General features: G+C 42.4%; 1 protein-coding gene across 1 annotated transcript in view; it reads right to left on the reverse strand.

The window, feature by feature from the left end:
• The window catches only part of LOC139406187 (syntaxin-binding protein 5-like), a 236,343-nt gene that overhangs the window by 191,613 nt on the left and 27,560 nt on the right, over positions 1 to 17,170 (reverse strand). Inside the window, exon 2 of the mRNA XM_071148687.1 lies at positions 16,430 to 16,527. Coding sequence (XP_071004788.1) covers positions 16,430 to 16,527 — 98 coding nt within the window. The remainder of the gene's footprint in view (positions 1 to 16,429; positions 16,528 to 17,170) is intronic.

Here is a 17,170-nt window from a genome sequence, read left to right on the forward strand (position 1 = left end):
TTCAACCCAGTCTGAGGTACTGAGCGTTCTGGAGCAGCTTTCATCAAGGATCTCTCTGTACTTTGCTCCGTTCATCTTTGCCTCGATCCTGACTGGTCTCCAAGTCCCTGCGCTGAAAAACACCCCCACTGCATGATGCTGCCACCACCATGCTTCGCCGTAGGTATGCTGCCTGGTTTCCTCCAGTGCTGCAGAGATAGTTGTCCTCCGGAAGGTTCTCCAATCTCAACAAAGGAACTCTAAAGCTCTGTCAGAGTGACCATCGGGTTCTTGGTCATCTCCCTGACCAAGGCGCTTCTCCCCCGATTGCTCAGTTTGGCCGGGCGACCAGCTCTAGGAAGAGTCTTGGTGGTTCCAAACGTCTTCCGCTTAGGAATGATCGAGGCCACCGTGTTCATGGGGACCTTCAATCCTGTATACATTTTTTGTACCGTTCGCCAGATCTGTGCCTCGACACAATCCTGTATCGGAGCTCAACGGACAATTCCTTCGACCTCATGGCTTGGTTTTTGTCAACTGTGGGACGTTATATAGACATGTGTGTGCCTCTCCAAATCATGTCCAATTAATTGAATATACAACAGTTGGACACCAATCAAGTTGTAGAAACATAGTCTCGTAGCAAAGGGTTTGAATACTTAAGTAATAAAGTATTTATTTTGGGGGGTTGGGCAGAAATCTAAAAACACGTGTTTTCGCTTTGTCATTATGGGGTATTGTGAGTAGATTGCTGAGGAATTATACAAATGTAATCCATTTTGGAATAAGGCTGTAACGCAACTAACTGTGAAAAAAAATCAAGAGGTCTGAATACTTTCCGAAAATAAATATATGTTGACACCTGTTCTTCGAACATCTCAAAATCATGAGCATTAATATGGAGTTGGTCCCCACTTTGCTGCTATAACAGACTCCACTCTTCTGGGAAGGCTTTCCACTAGATGTTGGAACATTGCTGCTATAACAGACTCCACTCTTCTGGGAAGGCTTTCCACTAGATGTTGGAACATTAGATGTTGCTGCTATAACAGACTCCACTCTTCTGGGAAGGCTTTCCACTAGATGTTGGAACTTTGCTGCTATAACAGACTCCACTCTTCTGGGAAGGCTTTCCACTAGAAATTGGAACATTAGATGTTGCTGCTATAACAGACTCCACTCTTCTGGGAAGGCTTTCCACTAGATATTGGAACATTAGATGTTGCTGCTATAACAGACTCCACTCTTCTGGGAAGGCTTTCCACTAGATGTTGGAACATTGCTGCTATAACAGACTCCACTCTTCTGGGAAGGCTTTCAACCAGATGTTGGAACTTTGCTGCTATAACAGACTCCACTCTTCCGGGAAGGCTTTCCACTAGATGTTGGAACATTGCTGCTATAACAGACTCCACTCTTCTGGGAAGGCTTTCCACTAGATATTGGAATATTAGATGTTGCTGCTATAACAGACTCCACTCTTCTGGGAAGGCTTTCCACTAGATGTTGGAACATTGCTGCTATAACAGACTCCACTCTTCTGGGAAGGCTTTCCACTAGATATTGGAACATTAGATGTTGCTGCTATAACAGACTCCATCCACTCTTCTGGGAAGGCTTTCCACTAGATATTGGAACATTAGATGTTGCTGCTATAACAGACTCCACTCTTCTGGGAAGGCTTTCAACCAGATGTTGGAACTTTGCTGCAGGGGACTTGCTTTCATTCATCCACATAAGCATTACATTAGTATATGACCAGAAAGAGCCTATATTATCAGGAGACGGATAACCCATTTCTTCTCGTTCACAGGTGATCAACCAACAAAAGGACATCACAACCCCACATCATTATCAATAAATTAATGTGCTTTTCATAAAACCCGTCTGGTCATTTATCAGAGTTTAGATTATGTGATGGAGGACAATGATTTGAGGCTATACAGTGTTAGGCCATTTTGTTGCATTATTTACAAATGATGGAGTAAATCCAGCATATATTTTGTATTATGATCAGGTACAACAGTTGAACTAAGTTCACGATGTAAGTTATATTCTTCAGGAGTCAATATTTATATAACATTAATTTAAAATCGATGTTGCATTTTCAGATTGCCCCTTTAAAGTAAAATGGCTCCACTAAGACACTAAGATTCCACTAGGGCAACACTCAGACTACATAATAAATACATCTTGTTGTTGTTGATAGTAGGCCTAGCTGTGGTGAATTTCAACATAAAATCATAGTACAAGATTTCTGTCTGATAATAATGGGGGGGACCTCTGAGCGCTAGAAGATCAAAAAGACCAACCTAAGTGAAAGCTTCTCTCTGTCTGTGAAGGCTTTGATATGGAGGATCAGGGTTGGATATATCGCTAGAGTGGTTCTTGAGTGGATGTACGAGAGAGAGAGAGAGAGAGAGACAGCGAGAGAGAGAGACAGCGAGAGAGAGAGAGAGAGAGAGAGAGAGAGAGAGAGAGAGAGACAGAGAGAGAGAGACAGACAGACAGAGAGAGAGAGAGACAAAGAGAGAGAGAGAGAGAGAGAGAGAGAGAGAGAGAGAGACAGACAGACAGACAGAGAGAGAGAGACAGACAGACAGAGAGAGAGAGAGACAAAGAGAGAGAGAGAGAGAGAGAGAGAGAGAGAGAGAGAGAGAGAGAGAGCCTTTGGCCTAAAGAGCAGGAACCCGGACTTCACCAAAGAAATCGGTAATACAGACATTGTCATCCTGCAAGAAACCTGGTATAGAGGAGACGGACCCACTGGTTGCCCTCTAGGTTACAGAGAGCTGGTAGTCCCATCCACCAAACTACCAGGTGTGAAACAGGGAAGGGACTCAGGGGGTATGCTAATTTGGTATAGAGCAGACCTAACTTACTCCATTAAATTAATCAAAACAGGAACATTTTACATTTGGCTAGAAATTCAAAAGGAAATGATCTTAACAGAGAAAAATGTCCTCCTGTGTGCCACCTATATCCCCCCACTAGAATCCCCATACTTTAATGAAGACAGCTTCTCCATCCTGGAGGGGGAAAATCAATCATTCCCAGGCCCAGGGACATGTACTAGTCTGTGGCGAACTAAATGCCAGAACCGGACAAGAACCTGACACCCTCAGCACACAGGGGGACAAACATCTGCCTGTAGGTGACAGCATTCCCTCCCCCATACGCCCCCCTAGGCACAACTATGACAACATAACAAACAAAAACGGGTCACAACTCCTGCAGCTCTGTCATTAAGAAATGCTATAGATGGAAGGAATGCAGTTTGGAAACCTACCAAAAAACAATTAGGCAACAACAAATTCAATCCCTTCTAGACAATTTCCTGGGTAAAATGTTTCACTGCAACAGTGAAGGTGTAAACTTGGCAGTAGAAAATCTTAACAGTATATTTGACCTCTCAGCTTCCCTATCAAATCTAAAAATCTCAAATAGAAAACCGGAGAAAATGAACAACAATGACAAATGGTTTGATGAAGAAAGATTTTTGCAAGCAAAGAAATTGAGACCTTAGTCATTTAGGTCAACATTGGATCATTCAGGGATCCTCACTGAACTTCTGGAGAGAGTTTGCTGCACTGAAAGTAAAGGGGCTGAATAATTTTGCACGCCAAATTTTTCAGTTTTTGATTTGTTAAAAAAGTTTGAAATATCCAATAAATGTCGTTCCACTTCATGATTGTGTCCCACTTGTTGTTGATTCTTCACAAAAAAATACAGTTTTATATCTTTATGTTTGAAGCCTGAAATGTGGCAAAAGGTCGCAAAGTTCAAGGGGGCCGAATACTTTCGCAAGGCACTGTATATATATGTATAATATGACATTTGTAATGTCTTTATTGTTTTGAAATTTCTGTATGTGTAATGTTTACTGTTCATTTTTATTGTTTATTTCACTTTTGTATATTATCTACCTCACTTGCTTTGGCAATGTTAACACATGTTTCCCATGCCAATACAGCCCCTTGAATTGAATTGAATTGAATTGAATTGAGAGAGAGACAGAGACAGAGAGAGAGACAGAGACAGAGACAGAGAGACAGCGAGAGAGACAGAGAGAGAGAGACAGAGAGAGAGAGACAGAGAGAGAGAGAGACAGAGAAAGAAAGAAAGACAGAGAGAGAGAGAGAGAGAGAGAGAGAGAGAGCATTAGGTTCAAAGATTGTAAACAATGTCTCAACCCTGTCCATTAGTTCATATTCCCCTTCTTAACCCTTTACTCTCCACAATGAGACTCAACAAGCAGAAGGTTGAGCAGAAGGTTTCACGGTCACTGTAAACTTAATTATGTAGTGTATGGCAACTCATGTGTTACATTTCTAGCCAAATACCCACTATAGCCATTAATAATGTTCATTATGATGTGCACACACACCCGCACACCCGCAGACAAACACACGCAGGCACACACACACAGGCACGCACACACAAAGACACAGACACACACGCATGCACACACACAGACACACACACACACACACACACACACACACAGACACAGACACACACACACACATGCACACACACAGACACAAACACACACACACACACAGACACACACACAAATCTGTCATTGGGCTGCGCAACTGGAGTTGTTGTTTGTGAAGTTGAAAGGAGGTCACAGTGGTATTTCCATTTTACCAAATGTGTTACTGCCTGATGGGAGGCACAGCAAATGCAATTTAACATTATAGAGAAGCACATTTAATTATAGTTATTTTCATGTTACATTACGAGATATAGTAACAATATATCACTGGGAAGTGTTGTGACTGGGTCGTGTTAAGAATGGGTCGTGTTAAGAATGGGTAGTGTTTAGAATGGGTAGTGTTAAGAATGGGTAGTGTTAAGAATGGGTAGTGTTAAGAATGGGTAGTGTTTAGAATGGGTAGTGTTAAGAATGGGTAGTGTTAAGAATGGGTAGTGTTTAGAATGGGTAGTGTTAAGAATGGGTAGTGTTTAGAATGGGTAGTGTTAAGAATGGGTAGTGTTTAGAATGGGTAGTGTTATGACTGGGTAGTGTTAAGAATGGGTAGTGTTATGACTAGGTAGGGTTAAGAATGGGTAGTGTTAAGAATGGGTAGTGTTAAGAATGGGTGGTGTTAAAAATTGATAGTGTTAAGCATGGGTAGTGTTAAGAATGGATAGTGTTTAGAATGGATAGTGTTTAGACTGGGTAGTGTTTAGAATGGGTAGTGTTTAGAATGGGTAGTGTTAAGAATGGATAGTGTTAAGAATGGGTAGTGTTTAGACTCGGTAGTGTTAGGACTGGGTAGTGTTAAGAATCTGTAGTGTTAAGAATGGGTAGAGTTAAGAATGGGTAGAGTTAAGAATGGGTAGAGTTTAGAATGGGTAGTGTTAAGAATGGGTAGTGTTAAGAATGGGTAGTGTTAAGAATGGGTAGTGTTTAGAATGGGTCGTGTTTAGAATGGGTAGAGTTTAGAATGGGTAGTGTTTAGAATGGGTCGTGTATAGAATGGGTAGAGTTAAGAATGGGTAGTGTTGGTGTTATGACCATAACACATCCAAACGGTTTCAAATCTATCAGGACCCCTCTAAGGAAAATGAGACTCTCACAAATATGTAGATGTCAGTTGCTCTAGGACACCCACAGGCCTCACAAGAAAACATGAATGGATGGAGACTGTTTTGGGCCCCAAAAAATGGGCAAAATAACAAATGTTTCCTGATCTTTCTCATATCTCTCAGATTGCCCAACTCAGAAATGCTGCTGTTCATTGTAATACTTTGGTCGCAGTCCCCCCCGCCCCTACTGTTGCTCTTTTAAGGGTGGGAGAGTTACGGATACAGGTATCCTGTGTGTGTGTATCCTGTGTGTGTGTATTTCTTTTCTCTCCTCCTCACAGGTGGCAATCATCATTCCCCAAACAGTCATCAATCAGTCGCTAATCAGAAGACACACCTCCTCCTGTTTCCATTACCCAATCACATTTCCTTTCCCTTGGTTTCAGGAAGGACATATACCGTAAAGAAGGACAAAGAAGAAGGACATATAGCTACAGACACACCAAAAATGTGGAAGAAGGTGCTCTGGTCAGATGAAACCAAAATTGAACTTTTTGGCAACAATGCAAAACGTTATGTTTGGCGTAAAAGCAACACAGCTCATCACCCTAAACACACCATCCCCACTGTCAAACATGGTGGGGGCAGCATCATGGTTTGGGCCTGCTTTTCTTCAGCAGGGACAGGGAAGATGGTTAAAATTGATGGGAAGATGGATGGAGCCAAATACAGGACCATTCTGGAAGAAAACCTGATGGAGTCTGCAAAAGACCTGAGACTGGGACGGAGATTTGTCTTCCAACAAGACAATGATCCAAAACATAAAGCAAAATCTACAATGGAATGGTTCAAAAATAAACATATCCAGGTGTTAGAATGGCCAAGTCAAAGTCCAGACCTGAATCCAATCGAGAATCTGTGGAAAGAACTGAAAACTGCTGTTCACAAATGCTCTCCATCCAACCTCACTGAGCTCGAGCTGTTTTGCAAGGAGGAATGGGAAAAAATGTCAGTCTCTCGATGTGCAAAACTGATAGAGACATACCCCAAGCGACTTACAGCTGTAATCGCAGCAAAAGGTGGCGCTACAAAGTATTAACTTAAGGGGGCTGAATAATTTTGCACGCCCAATTTTTCAGTTTTTGATTTGTTAAAAAAGTTTGAAATATCCAATAAATGTCGTTCCACTTCATGATTGTGTCCCACTTGTTGTTGATTCTTCACAAAAAAATACAGTTTTATATCTTTATGTTTGAAGCCTGAAATGTGGCAAAAGGTCGCAAAGTTCAAGGGGGCCGAATACTTTCGCAAGGCACTGTACCTGGATTTCTGCATAAATTGGTCATACAATTTGATCTGATCTTCATCTAAGTCACAACAATAGACAAACACAGTCTGATTAAACTAATAACACACAAACAATTCTACGTTTTCATGTCTTTATTGAACACACCGTGTAAACATTCACAGTGCAGGGTGGGAAAAGTATGTGAACCATTGGATTTAATAACAGGTTGACCCTCCTTTGGCAGCAATAACCTCAAACCAACATTTTCTGTAGTTGCGGATCAGACCTGCACAACGGTCAAGAGGAATTTTGGACCATTCCTCTTTACAAAACTGTTTCAGTTCCACAATATTCTAGGGATGTCTGGTGTGAACCGCTCTCTTGAGGTCATGCCACAGCATCTCAAATCGGGTTGAGGTCAGGACTCTGACTGGGTCACTCCAGAAGGCATATTTTCTTCTGTTCAAGCCATTCTGTTGTTACATCTGTCTAATGGGTTGTTGTCCTGTTGCATCACCTAACTTCTCTTGAGCTTCAATTGGCGGAAAGATAGCCTTACATTCTCCTGCAAAATGTCTTGATAAACTTGGGAATTCATTTTTCTGTCGATGTTAGCAAGCTGTCCTATCACTGAGGCACCAAAGCAGCCCCAAACCATGATGCTCCCTTCACCATACTTTACAGTTGGGATGAGGTTTTGATGTTGGTGTGCTGTGCCTTTTTTTCTCCCCACACGGTGTTGTGTTCCTTCCAAACAACACAACTTTAGTTTCATCTGTCCACAGAATATTTTGCCAGTTGTGCTGTGGAACATCCAGGTGCTCTTTTGCAAACTTCAGATGTGCAGCAATGGTTTTTTTTGGACAGCAGTGTCTTCTTCCGTGGTGTCCTCCCATGAACACCATTCTAGTTTAGTGTTTTATGTATCGTAGACTCATCAACAGAGATGTTAGCATGTTCCAGAGATTTCTGTAAGTCTTTAGCTGACACTAGGATTCTTCTTAACCTCATTGAGCATTCTGCGCTGTGCTCTTGCAGTCATCTTTGCAGGACGGCCACTCCTAGGGAGAGTAGCAACAGTGCTGAGCTTTCTCCATTTATAGACAATTTGTCTTACCGTGGTATGATGAACATCAAGGCTTTTAGAGATACTTTTGTAACCCTTGCCAGCTTTATGCAAGTCAACCATTCTTAAACGTAGGTCTTCTGAGATCTCTTTTGTTCGAGGCATGGTTAACATAAGGCAATGCTTCTTGTGAATAGCAAACTCAGTGAGTGTTTTTAATAGGGCAAGGCAGCTCTTATCAACATCTCCAATCTCTTCTCATTGATTGGACTCCAGGTTAGCTGACTCCTGACTCCAATTAGTTTTTGGAGAAGTCATTAGCCTAGGGGGTTCAAATACTTTTTCCAACCTACACTGTGAATGTTTGAATGATGTATTCACTATAGACAAGAAAAATACAACAATTTGTGTGTTTATTAGTTTAAGCACACTATGTTTGTCGATTGTTGTGACTTAAATGAAGATCAGATAACATTTTATAATAACTCAAAAGGGTTCACATCATTTCTTTCCACTGTATTTATAAGAAAAAATACAAATATATAAAACATTTAATAAAAAGGAATGTGAAATTAGAAAAATGATAAATAATAATAAATTCCCAATTAGGATCTGGCTAAAGAAAGCTCAAATCAATTATAGAACCCATTGCCCTCTAGGGTTGTGAGGTCTGGGGTCCGCTCACCAACCAAAAATTCACATAATGGGACAAACAATAAATTGAGACTCTGCATGCAGAATTCTACGGAAAAATCCTCAATTTCAAACGTAAAACACAAAGTAATTCATGCAGAGCAGAGTTAGGACAATACCAGTTAACTATCTGCCCTAGGCAGACCTGGCTCACAAAATGAGGTGGAAACTGAGATGCACTTCCTAACCTCCTGCCAAATGTATGACCATATTAGAGACGCATATTTCCCTCATATTACACAGACCAATAAAGAATTTGTAAACAAATCTAATTTTGATAAACTCCAATATCTAGGTGAAATACCAGTGTGCCATCACAGCAGTAAGATTTGGGACCTGTTGTCACAAGAAAATGGAAACCAGTGAAGAACAAACACCATTGTAAATACAACCCATATTTATGTTTATTAATTTTCCCTTTTGTACTTGAACTATTTGCACATAATTACAAGTATATAGAAATAATATGATATTTGAAATGTCTCTGTTCCGTTGGAAATGTTATAAGTGTAATGTTTACTGTTCATTTTTTTATTGTTTATTTCACTTTTGTTAATTATCTATTTCACTTTCTTTGGCAATGTTAACATACTGTATCTTTCCCATGCCAATAAAGCCCTTTTAATTGAATTGAATAGAGGGAGAGAGAGAGAGATGAAGGCAGCCAGAGAACCAGCAGTCCGTCCTATCTCATCCAGCAGGACAGGCCAGATTGATGGAAGACAAAGAGAAGGAGACAGACAGAGAGAGAGAGAGAGAGAGAATACATAACAGGGGAGGAGAGAGGCAGGGGAAAAAGAGGATAAGAGGAGGGGAAGACGAAGGGAAGACGAGGGAGGTAAGGGTTTAAGAGGAGAGGGTGGCTGTCGGAGGGAATAGGAGGAGAAAGAGGAGGAAAGAAAATAATGTTATGGGGTGAAGAACGAAAGGCAATATGATTCTAGTCTGATGATAGGACCACTGCTGGGTTGTATTCAGTCTGATGATAGGCCCACTGCTGGGCTGTATTCAGTCTGATGATAGGACCACTGCTGGGCTGTATTCAGTCTGATGATAGGACCACTGCTGGGCTGTATTCAGTCTGATGATAGGCCCACTGCTGGGCTGTATTCAGTCTGATGATAGGCCCACTGCTGGGCTGTATTCAGTCTGATGATAGGCCCACTGCTGGGCTGTATTCAGTCTGATGATAGGACCACTGCTGGGCTGTATTCAGTCTGATGATAGGCCCACTGCTGGGCTGTATTTAGTCTGATGATAGGACCACTGCTGGGCTGTATTCAGTCTGATGATAGGACCACTGCTGAGCAGTATTCAGTCTGATGATAGGACCACTGCTGGGCTGTATTCAGTCTGATGATAGGCCCACTGCTGGGCTGTATTCAGTCTGATGATAGGCCCACTGCTGGGCTGTATTCAGTCTGATGATAGGCCCACTGCTGGGCTGTATTCAGTCTGATGATAGGCCCACTGCTGGGCTGTATTCAGTCTGATGATAGGCCCACTGCTGGGCTGTATTCAGTCTGATGATAGGACCACTGCTGGGCTGTATTCAGTCTGATGATAGGCCCACTGCTGGGCTGTATTCAGTCTGATGATAGGCCCGCTTCTGGGCTGTATTCAGTCTGATGATAGGCCCACTGCTGGGCTGTATTCAGTCTGATGATAGGCCCACTGCTGGGCTGTATTCAGTCTGATGATAGGACCACTGCTGGGCTGTATTCAGTCTGATGATGGGCCCACTGCTGGGCTGTATTCAGTCTGATGATAGGCCCACTGCTGGGCTGTATTCAGTCTGATGATGGGCCCACTGCTGGGCTGTATTCAGTCTGATGATAGGCCCACTTCTGGGCTGTATTCAGTCTGATGATGGGCCCACTGCTGGGCTGTATTCAGTCTGATGATAGGCCCACTGCTGGGCTGTATTCAGTCTGATGATAGGCCCACTGCTGGGCTGTATTTAGTCTGATGATAGGCCCACTGCTGGGCTGTATTCAGTCTGATGATAGGCCCACTGCTGGGCTGTATTCAGTCTGATGATAGGACCACTGCTGGGCTGTATTCAGTCTGATGATAGGCCCACTTCTGGGCTGTATTCAGTCTGATGATAGGCCCACTGCTGGGCTGTATTCAGTCTGATGATAGGCCCACTGCTGAGCAGTATTCAGTCTGATGATAGGACCACTGCTGGGCTGTATTCAGTCTGATGATGGGCCCACTGCTGGGCTGTATTCAGTCTGATGATAGGCCCACTGCTGGGCTGTATTTAGTCTGATGATAGGCCCACTGCTGGGCTGTATTCAGTCTGATGATAGGCCCACTGCTGAGCAGTATTCAGTCTGATGATAGGCCCACTGCTGGGCTGTATTTAGTCTGATGATAGGCCCACTGCTGGGCTGTATTCAGTCTGATGATAGGCCCACTGCTGAGCAGTATTCAGTCTGATGATAGGACCACTGCTGGGCTGTATTCAGTCTGATGATAGGACCACTGCTGGGCTGTATTCAGTCTGATGATAGGACCACTGCTGGGCTGTATTCAGTCTGATGATAGGACCACTGCTGGGCTGTATTCAGTCTGATGATAGGCCCACTGCTGGGCTGTATTCAGTCTGATGATAGGCCCACTGCTGGGCTGTATTCAGTCTGATGATAGGACCACTGCTGGGCTGTATTCAGTCTGATGATAGGCCCACTGCTGGGCTGTATTCAGTCTGATGATAGGCCCACTGCTGGGCTGTATTCAGTCTGATGATAGGCCCACTGCTGGGCTGTATTCAGTCTGATGATAGGCCCACTGCTGGGCTGTATTCAGTCTGATGATAGGCCCACTGCTGGGCTGTATTCAGTCTGATGATAGGACCACTGCTGGGCTGTATTCAGTCTGATGATAGGCACACAGACACACACGTAAATGTTCATTCCCACCAACTCATTAGCAGCTTGATTAAATTAGATGATTTTACTGGCCTCTATTAGTGTAATGACAGTTTTATCAATGACCACTATTACTGTCTAATTTGGATAAGCTGTTGACATGCCCCTTTGATGTCCAACTCATGACTATCCCTGTGTCCATGAACACATATCATATTCCTCATTTAAAAGGAGAAGTAACTGAAATACAGACACTGACTGTATCCCTGTAACCTCTCACATAATATAGTTTAATACAATATTAACTCCTGCAGAATTATGTATATTTTTTTGCAGTAAAATAATATAACCATTGTTCATTTTGTCTCGAGAACAGGAGTGGAGAAATATAATATATAATTTCTTTCTTTCAGCGTCTCTTGAGAAAATGTGAGTGCTTGTGTAATGTGTCATCTTTGACACTGCTGTGCAAGCGGACAGTATTTCAACCACATAACATATCGACCCCTTAGGCGAACTGAAGTCTTATCAGGAACGTGTTTCCTTGATTTCTTTCTCCGATTTTCATTTCCTTTTTTAAAAACTGGTCAAACTGATGACATTTAGACAATTTGCAAAGGAACAATTTCTCCATTGTTTCCCCGGTCCCTAAAGGAAACAGACATATTTAATAACTTGTGTTCACTAGATTACCAATGCATTCATACTATCAATGTATTCTGGCACTACTTTACTGTTTTCTGGCGTAATAAGTTATGACAGAAGAGAAGAGACGTGTATATAACTTTAGTTGACAAAACAAATGACTTACAACATTTTGGAAATTATAATATGGCCTACCAAATGTTGGGAAATGATCAGCAAGAAGTTGTCTAAAGTAAGGGAGAAAGTAGCCCATTGTTTATACTGTCCATTAAGGAGTAAAAGCATAGTATAAGCTTTTTTGGGAGGTGTTTTGTAAACGGGATATGATGTTAATATGAGTCAACTCATAAATCAAATCAAATGTAATTACAGTGCCTTGCGAAAGTATTCGGCCCCCTTGAACTTTGCGACCTTTTGCCACATTTCAGGCTTCAAACATAAAGATATAAAACTGTATTTTTTGTGAAGAATCAACAACAAGTGGGACACAATCATGAAGTGGAACGACATTTATTGGATATTTCAAACTTTAACAAATCAAAAACTGAAAAATTGGGCGTGCAAAATTATTCAGCCCCCTTAAGTTAATACTTTGTAGCGCCACCTTTTGCTGCGATTACAGCAGTAAGTCGCTTGGGGTATGTCTCTATCAGTTTTGCACATCGAGAGACTGACATTTTTTCCCATTCCTCCTTGCAAAACAGCTTGAGCTCAGTGAGGTTGGATGGAGAGCATTTGTGAACAGCAGTTTTCAGTTCTTTCCACAGATTCTCGATTGGATTCAGGTCTGGACTTTGACTTGGCCATTCTAACACCTGGATATGTTTATTTTTGAACCATTCCATTGTAGATTTTGCTTTATGTTTTGGATCATTGTCTTGTTGGAAGACAAATCTCCATCCCAGTCTCAGGTCTTTTGCAGACTCCATCAGGTTTTCTTCCAGAACGGTCCTGTATTTGGCTCCATCCATCTTCCCATCAATTTTAACCATCTTCCCTGTCCCTGCTGAAGAAAAGCAGGCCCAAACCATGATGCTGCCACCACCATGTTTGACAGTGGGGATGGTGTGTTCAGGTGTGTTGCTTTTACGCCAAACATAACGTTTTGCATTGTTGCCAAAAAGTTCAATTTTGGTTTCATCTGACCAGAGCACCTTCTTCCACATGTTTGGTGTGTCTCCCAGGTGGCTTGTGGCAAACTTTAAACGACACTTTTTATGAATATCTTTAAGAAATGGCTTTCTTCTTGCCACTCTTCCATAAAGGCCAGATTTGTGCAATATACGACTGATTGTTGTCCTATGGACAGAGTCTCCCACCTCAGCTGTAGATCTCTGCAGTTCATCCAGAGTGATCATGGGCCTCTTGGCTGCATCTCTGATCAGTCTTCTCCTTGTATGAGCTGAAAGTTTAGAGGGACGGCCAGGTCTTGGTAGATTTGCAGTGGTCTGATACTCCTTCCATTTCAATATTATCGCTTGCACAGTGCTCCTTGGGATGTTTAAAGCTTGGGAAATGTTTTTGTATCCAAATCCGGCTTTAAACTTCTTCACAACAGTATCTCGGACCTGCCTGGTGTGTTCCTTGTTCTTCATGATGCTCTCTGCGCTTTTAACGGACCTCTGAGACTATCACAGTGCAGGTGCATTTATACGGAGACTTGATTACACACAGGTGGATTGTATTTATCATCATTAGTCATTTAGGTCAACATTGGATCATTCAGAGATCCTCACTGAACTTCTGGAGAGAGTTTGCTGCACTGAAAGTAAAGGGGCTGAAAAATTTTGTACGCCCAATTTTTCAGTTTTTGATTTGTTAAAAAAGTTTGAAATATCCAATAAATGTCGTTCCACTTCATGATTGTGTCCCACTTGTTGTTGATTCTTCACAAAAAACTACAGTTTTATATCTTTATGTTTGAAGCCTGAAATGTGGCAAAAGGTCGCAAAGTTCAAGGGGGCCGAATACTTTCGCAAGGCACTTTATATGAATGAATCCAATGTATTTGAATGAATCCAATCTATATGAATGAATCCGGGGTATATGAAAAAATATACACTGATGGTATTCTGCCTCCTGATGGTAACCTGCCTCCTGATGTTGGCCTGCCTCCTGATGGTACCTTGCCTCCTGATGGTGGCCTGCCTCCTGATGGTATTCTGCCTCCTGATGGATACCTGCCTCCTGATGGTGGCCTGCCTCCTGATGGTGACCTGATGGTGACCTGCCTCCTGATGGTGGCCTGACTCCTGATGGTGACCTGCCTCCTGACGGTGACCTGCCTCCTGATGGTATTCTGCCTCCTGACGGTAACCTGCCTCCTGATGGTAACCTGCCTCCTGATGGTAACCTGCCTCCTGATGGTACCCTGCCTCCTGATGGTGACCTGCCTCCTGATTGTATTCTGCCTACTGATGGTAACCCGCCTCCTGACGGTGACCTTCCTCCGGATGTAACTGAACTCAATTTCGAATCTCATAGTAAAGGGTCTGAATACTTACATAAATAAGGTATTTCATTTTTTTTCATTTTTTTTTTATACATTTGCAAACATTACAAAAAATAAATGTTTTCACTTTGTCATTATGGGGTATTGTGTGTAGAAGGCGGTAACGTAACAAAATGTGGAAAAAAAGGGGGAAGGGCTCGGAATACTTTCCGAATGCACTATAACTATGACGATGACTCAACATTACACACGTCAGCTGCCACAGCAAGATAAATCACTGCAACACTTAACAAAGAGCTGCCACAGCAAGATAAATCACTGCTACACTTAACAAAGAGCTGCCACAGCAAGATAAATCACTGCAACACTTAACAAAGAGCTGCCACAGCAAGATAAATCACTGCAACACTTAACAAAGAGCTGCCACAGCAAGATAAATCACTGCAACACTTAACAAAGAGCTGCCACAGCAAGATAAATCACTGCAACACTTAACAAAGAGCTGCCACAGCAAGATAAATCACTGCAACACTTAACAAAGAGCTGCCACAGCAAGATAAATCACTGCAACACTTAACAAAGAGCTGCCACAGCAAGATAAATCACTGCAACACTTAACAAAGAGCTGCCACAGCGAGATAAATCACTGCTACACTTAACAAAGAGCTGCAGTCAGTTTTAGAACGGGTGGCAAGTAATAAGCTGGTCCTACATATTTCAAAAACTAAAAGCATTGTACTGGAACAAATCATTCACTAAACCCTAAACCTCAACTAAATCTTGTAATGAATAATGTGGAAATTGAGCAAAGTGAGGTGACTAAACTGCTTGGTGGATTGTAAACTGTCATGGTCGAAACACAGTGATGCAACAGTAGCTAAGATTAAGAGACGTATTTTCAAAAATAAAACGCTGCTCTGCGTCCTTTACAAGGTTACCAACAAAACGAGAACTACAGGCCCTAGTTTGGTTGCACTTGGACTACTGCTCAGTCATATGTTTGAGTGCCACAAACATTTGACCCAGAACAGAGCAACACGGCTGGCCCTTAAATGTACACAGAGACGCTCATGTCAATCTCTCCTGGTTCAAATTAGAGGAGATGATTAACTGCATCACTACTTGTCTTTGTGAGAAGCATTGACATTTTGAAAAATACCAGGAAGTTTATTCAAATGATTAGCACACAGCTCCCCAAGACACCCATACATACCCAACAAGACATACCACCAGGGGTCTCTTCACAGACCCCAAGTTCAGAACAGACTTCGGGAAACACAGAGTACTACACAGGAAATCCATTCCATGTCAGGTAACTGATGCAAGCAGTGAAATGAGGGTACTCAGGTGAGAAGAAAGCCTCACCCAAATGTATAGTATTTTATTTTATTTCAAAAAATATGTGAATCACATTTTTATTTGGCGTACCCACGACGGCATTGCACGTACCCCAGTTTGGGAATTACATACCCTAGTCTATACCTGGACACTTTCACATGACAAGTAGAAAAGAAGGATGAGGGAAAAGGAGAGAGAGGGGATAGAAAAAAAATGGAAGAAAGAGAAGATAGAGAACAAGATAGGGAGGGAGAATGAGACATAACGAGAGAGAGAAAAAAGAAAGAGGGAAAAAAAGAATGGAATAGAAGGATGGACTGAGTGACTGGCCACATGAGAGCTGTGATATTTATCTATCTCTCTCTCATGACGCTGGCTATATGAAAGTATAAACTCCTACCTGGGGGCGCAAGAAGGCTCAGGTGCCTCCTGGGAGCACAAGCTGGCAAACAGACAGGTTTGACTCCGCGATATGACAGCCATGACAACAGCGGAGGAGAGGAGGGATGAAGAGAGGGATAAAAGAGTAGAGCGGGGGGCAAAGGAAAGGATACATCCGTATGCCTCCTGTTCTGGAGCCGATGGCTAGGATCTTCTGGACGGGGTCGAATGCCAGGCAGGTGGGCTGGTAGGGGAAGCCATGGCGTACCGTCTGGAATGGAAAACAAACAATATCATTAACATTCACATTCAATACACAGTTTCAAAGTATATAAAATGTGTTATTGAGTAGGAATCTGTATGCAGGAAACCTTTATTTTTCAAGTCAAATTACTTAATTATAGTAGACTGTTCATCAGAGACAAATAGACACAGGCACACACACAGACAAATAGACACAGGCACACACACAGACAAATAGACACAGGCACACACACAGACAAATAGACACAGGCACACACACAGACAAATAGACACAGGCACACACACAGACAAATAGACACAGGCACACACACAGACAAATAGACACAGGCACAACACACAGACAAATAGACACAGGCACACACACAGACAAATAGACACAGGCACAACACACAGACAAATAGACACAGGCACACACACAGACAAATAGACATAGGCACACACACAGACAAATAGACACAGGCACACACACAGACAAATAGACACAGGCACACACACAGACAAATAGGCACAGGCACACACACAGACAAATAGGCACAGGCACACACACAAACAAGTAGACAGCTAAACATAGTCTGAAATAGGAGCAATGTTTCCAGGAGCACGAGGTCCGCGTCATTGTAAATGAGACTTTGTTCTTTATTGACATGACA

Source organism: Oncorhynchus clarkii, chromosome 3 (assembly GCF_045791955.1).
Source record: "Oncorhynchus clarkii lewisi isolate Uvic-CL-2024 chromosome 3, UVic_Ocla_1.0, whole genome shotgun sequence".
Classification (NCBI taxonomy): Eukaryota; Metazoa; Chordata; class Actinopteri; order Salmoniformes; family Salmonidae; genus Oncorhynchus; species Oncorhynchus clarkii.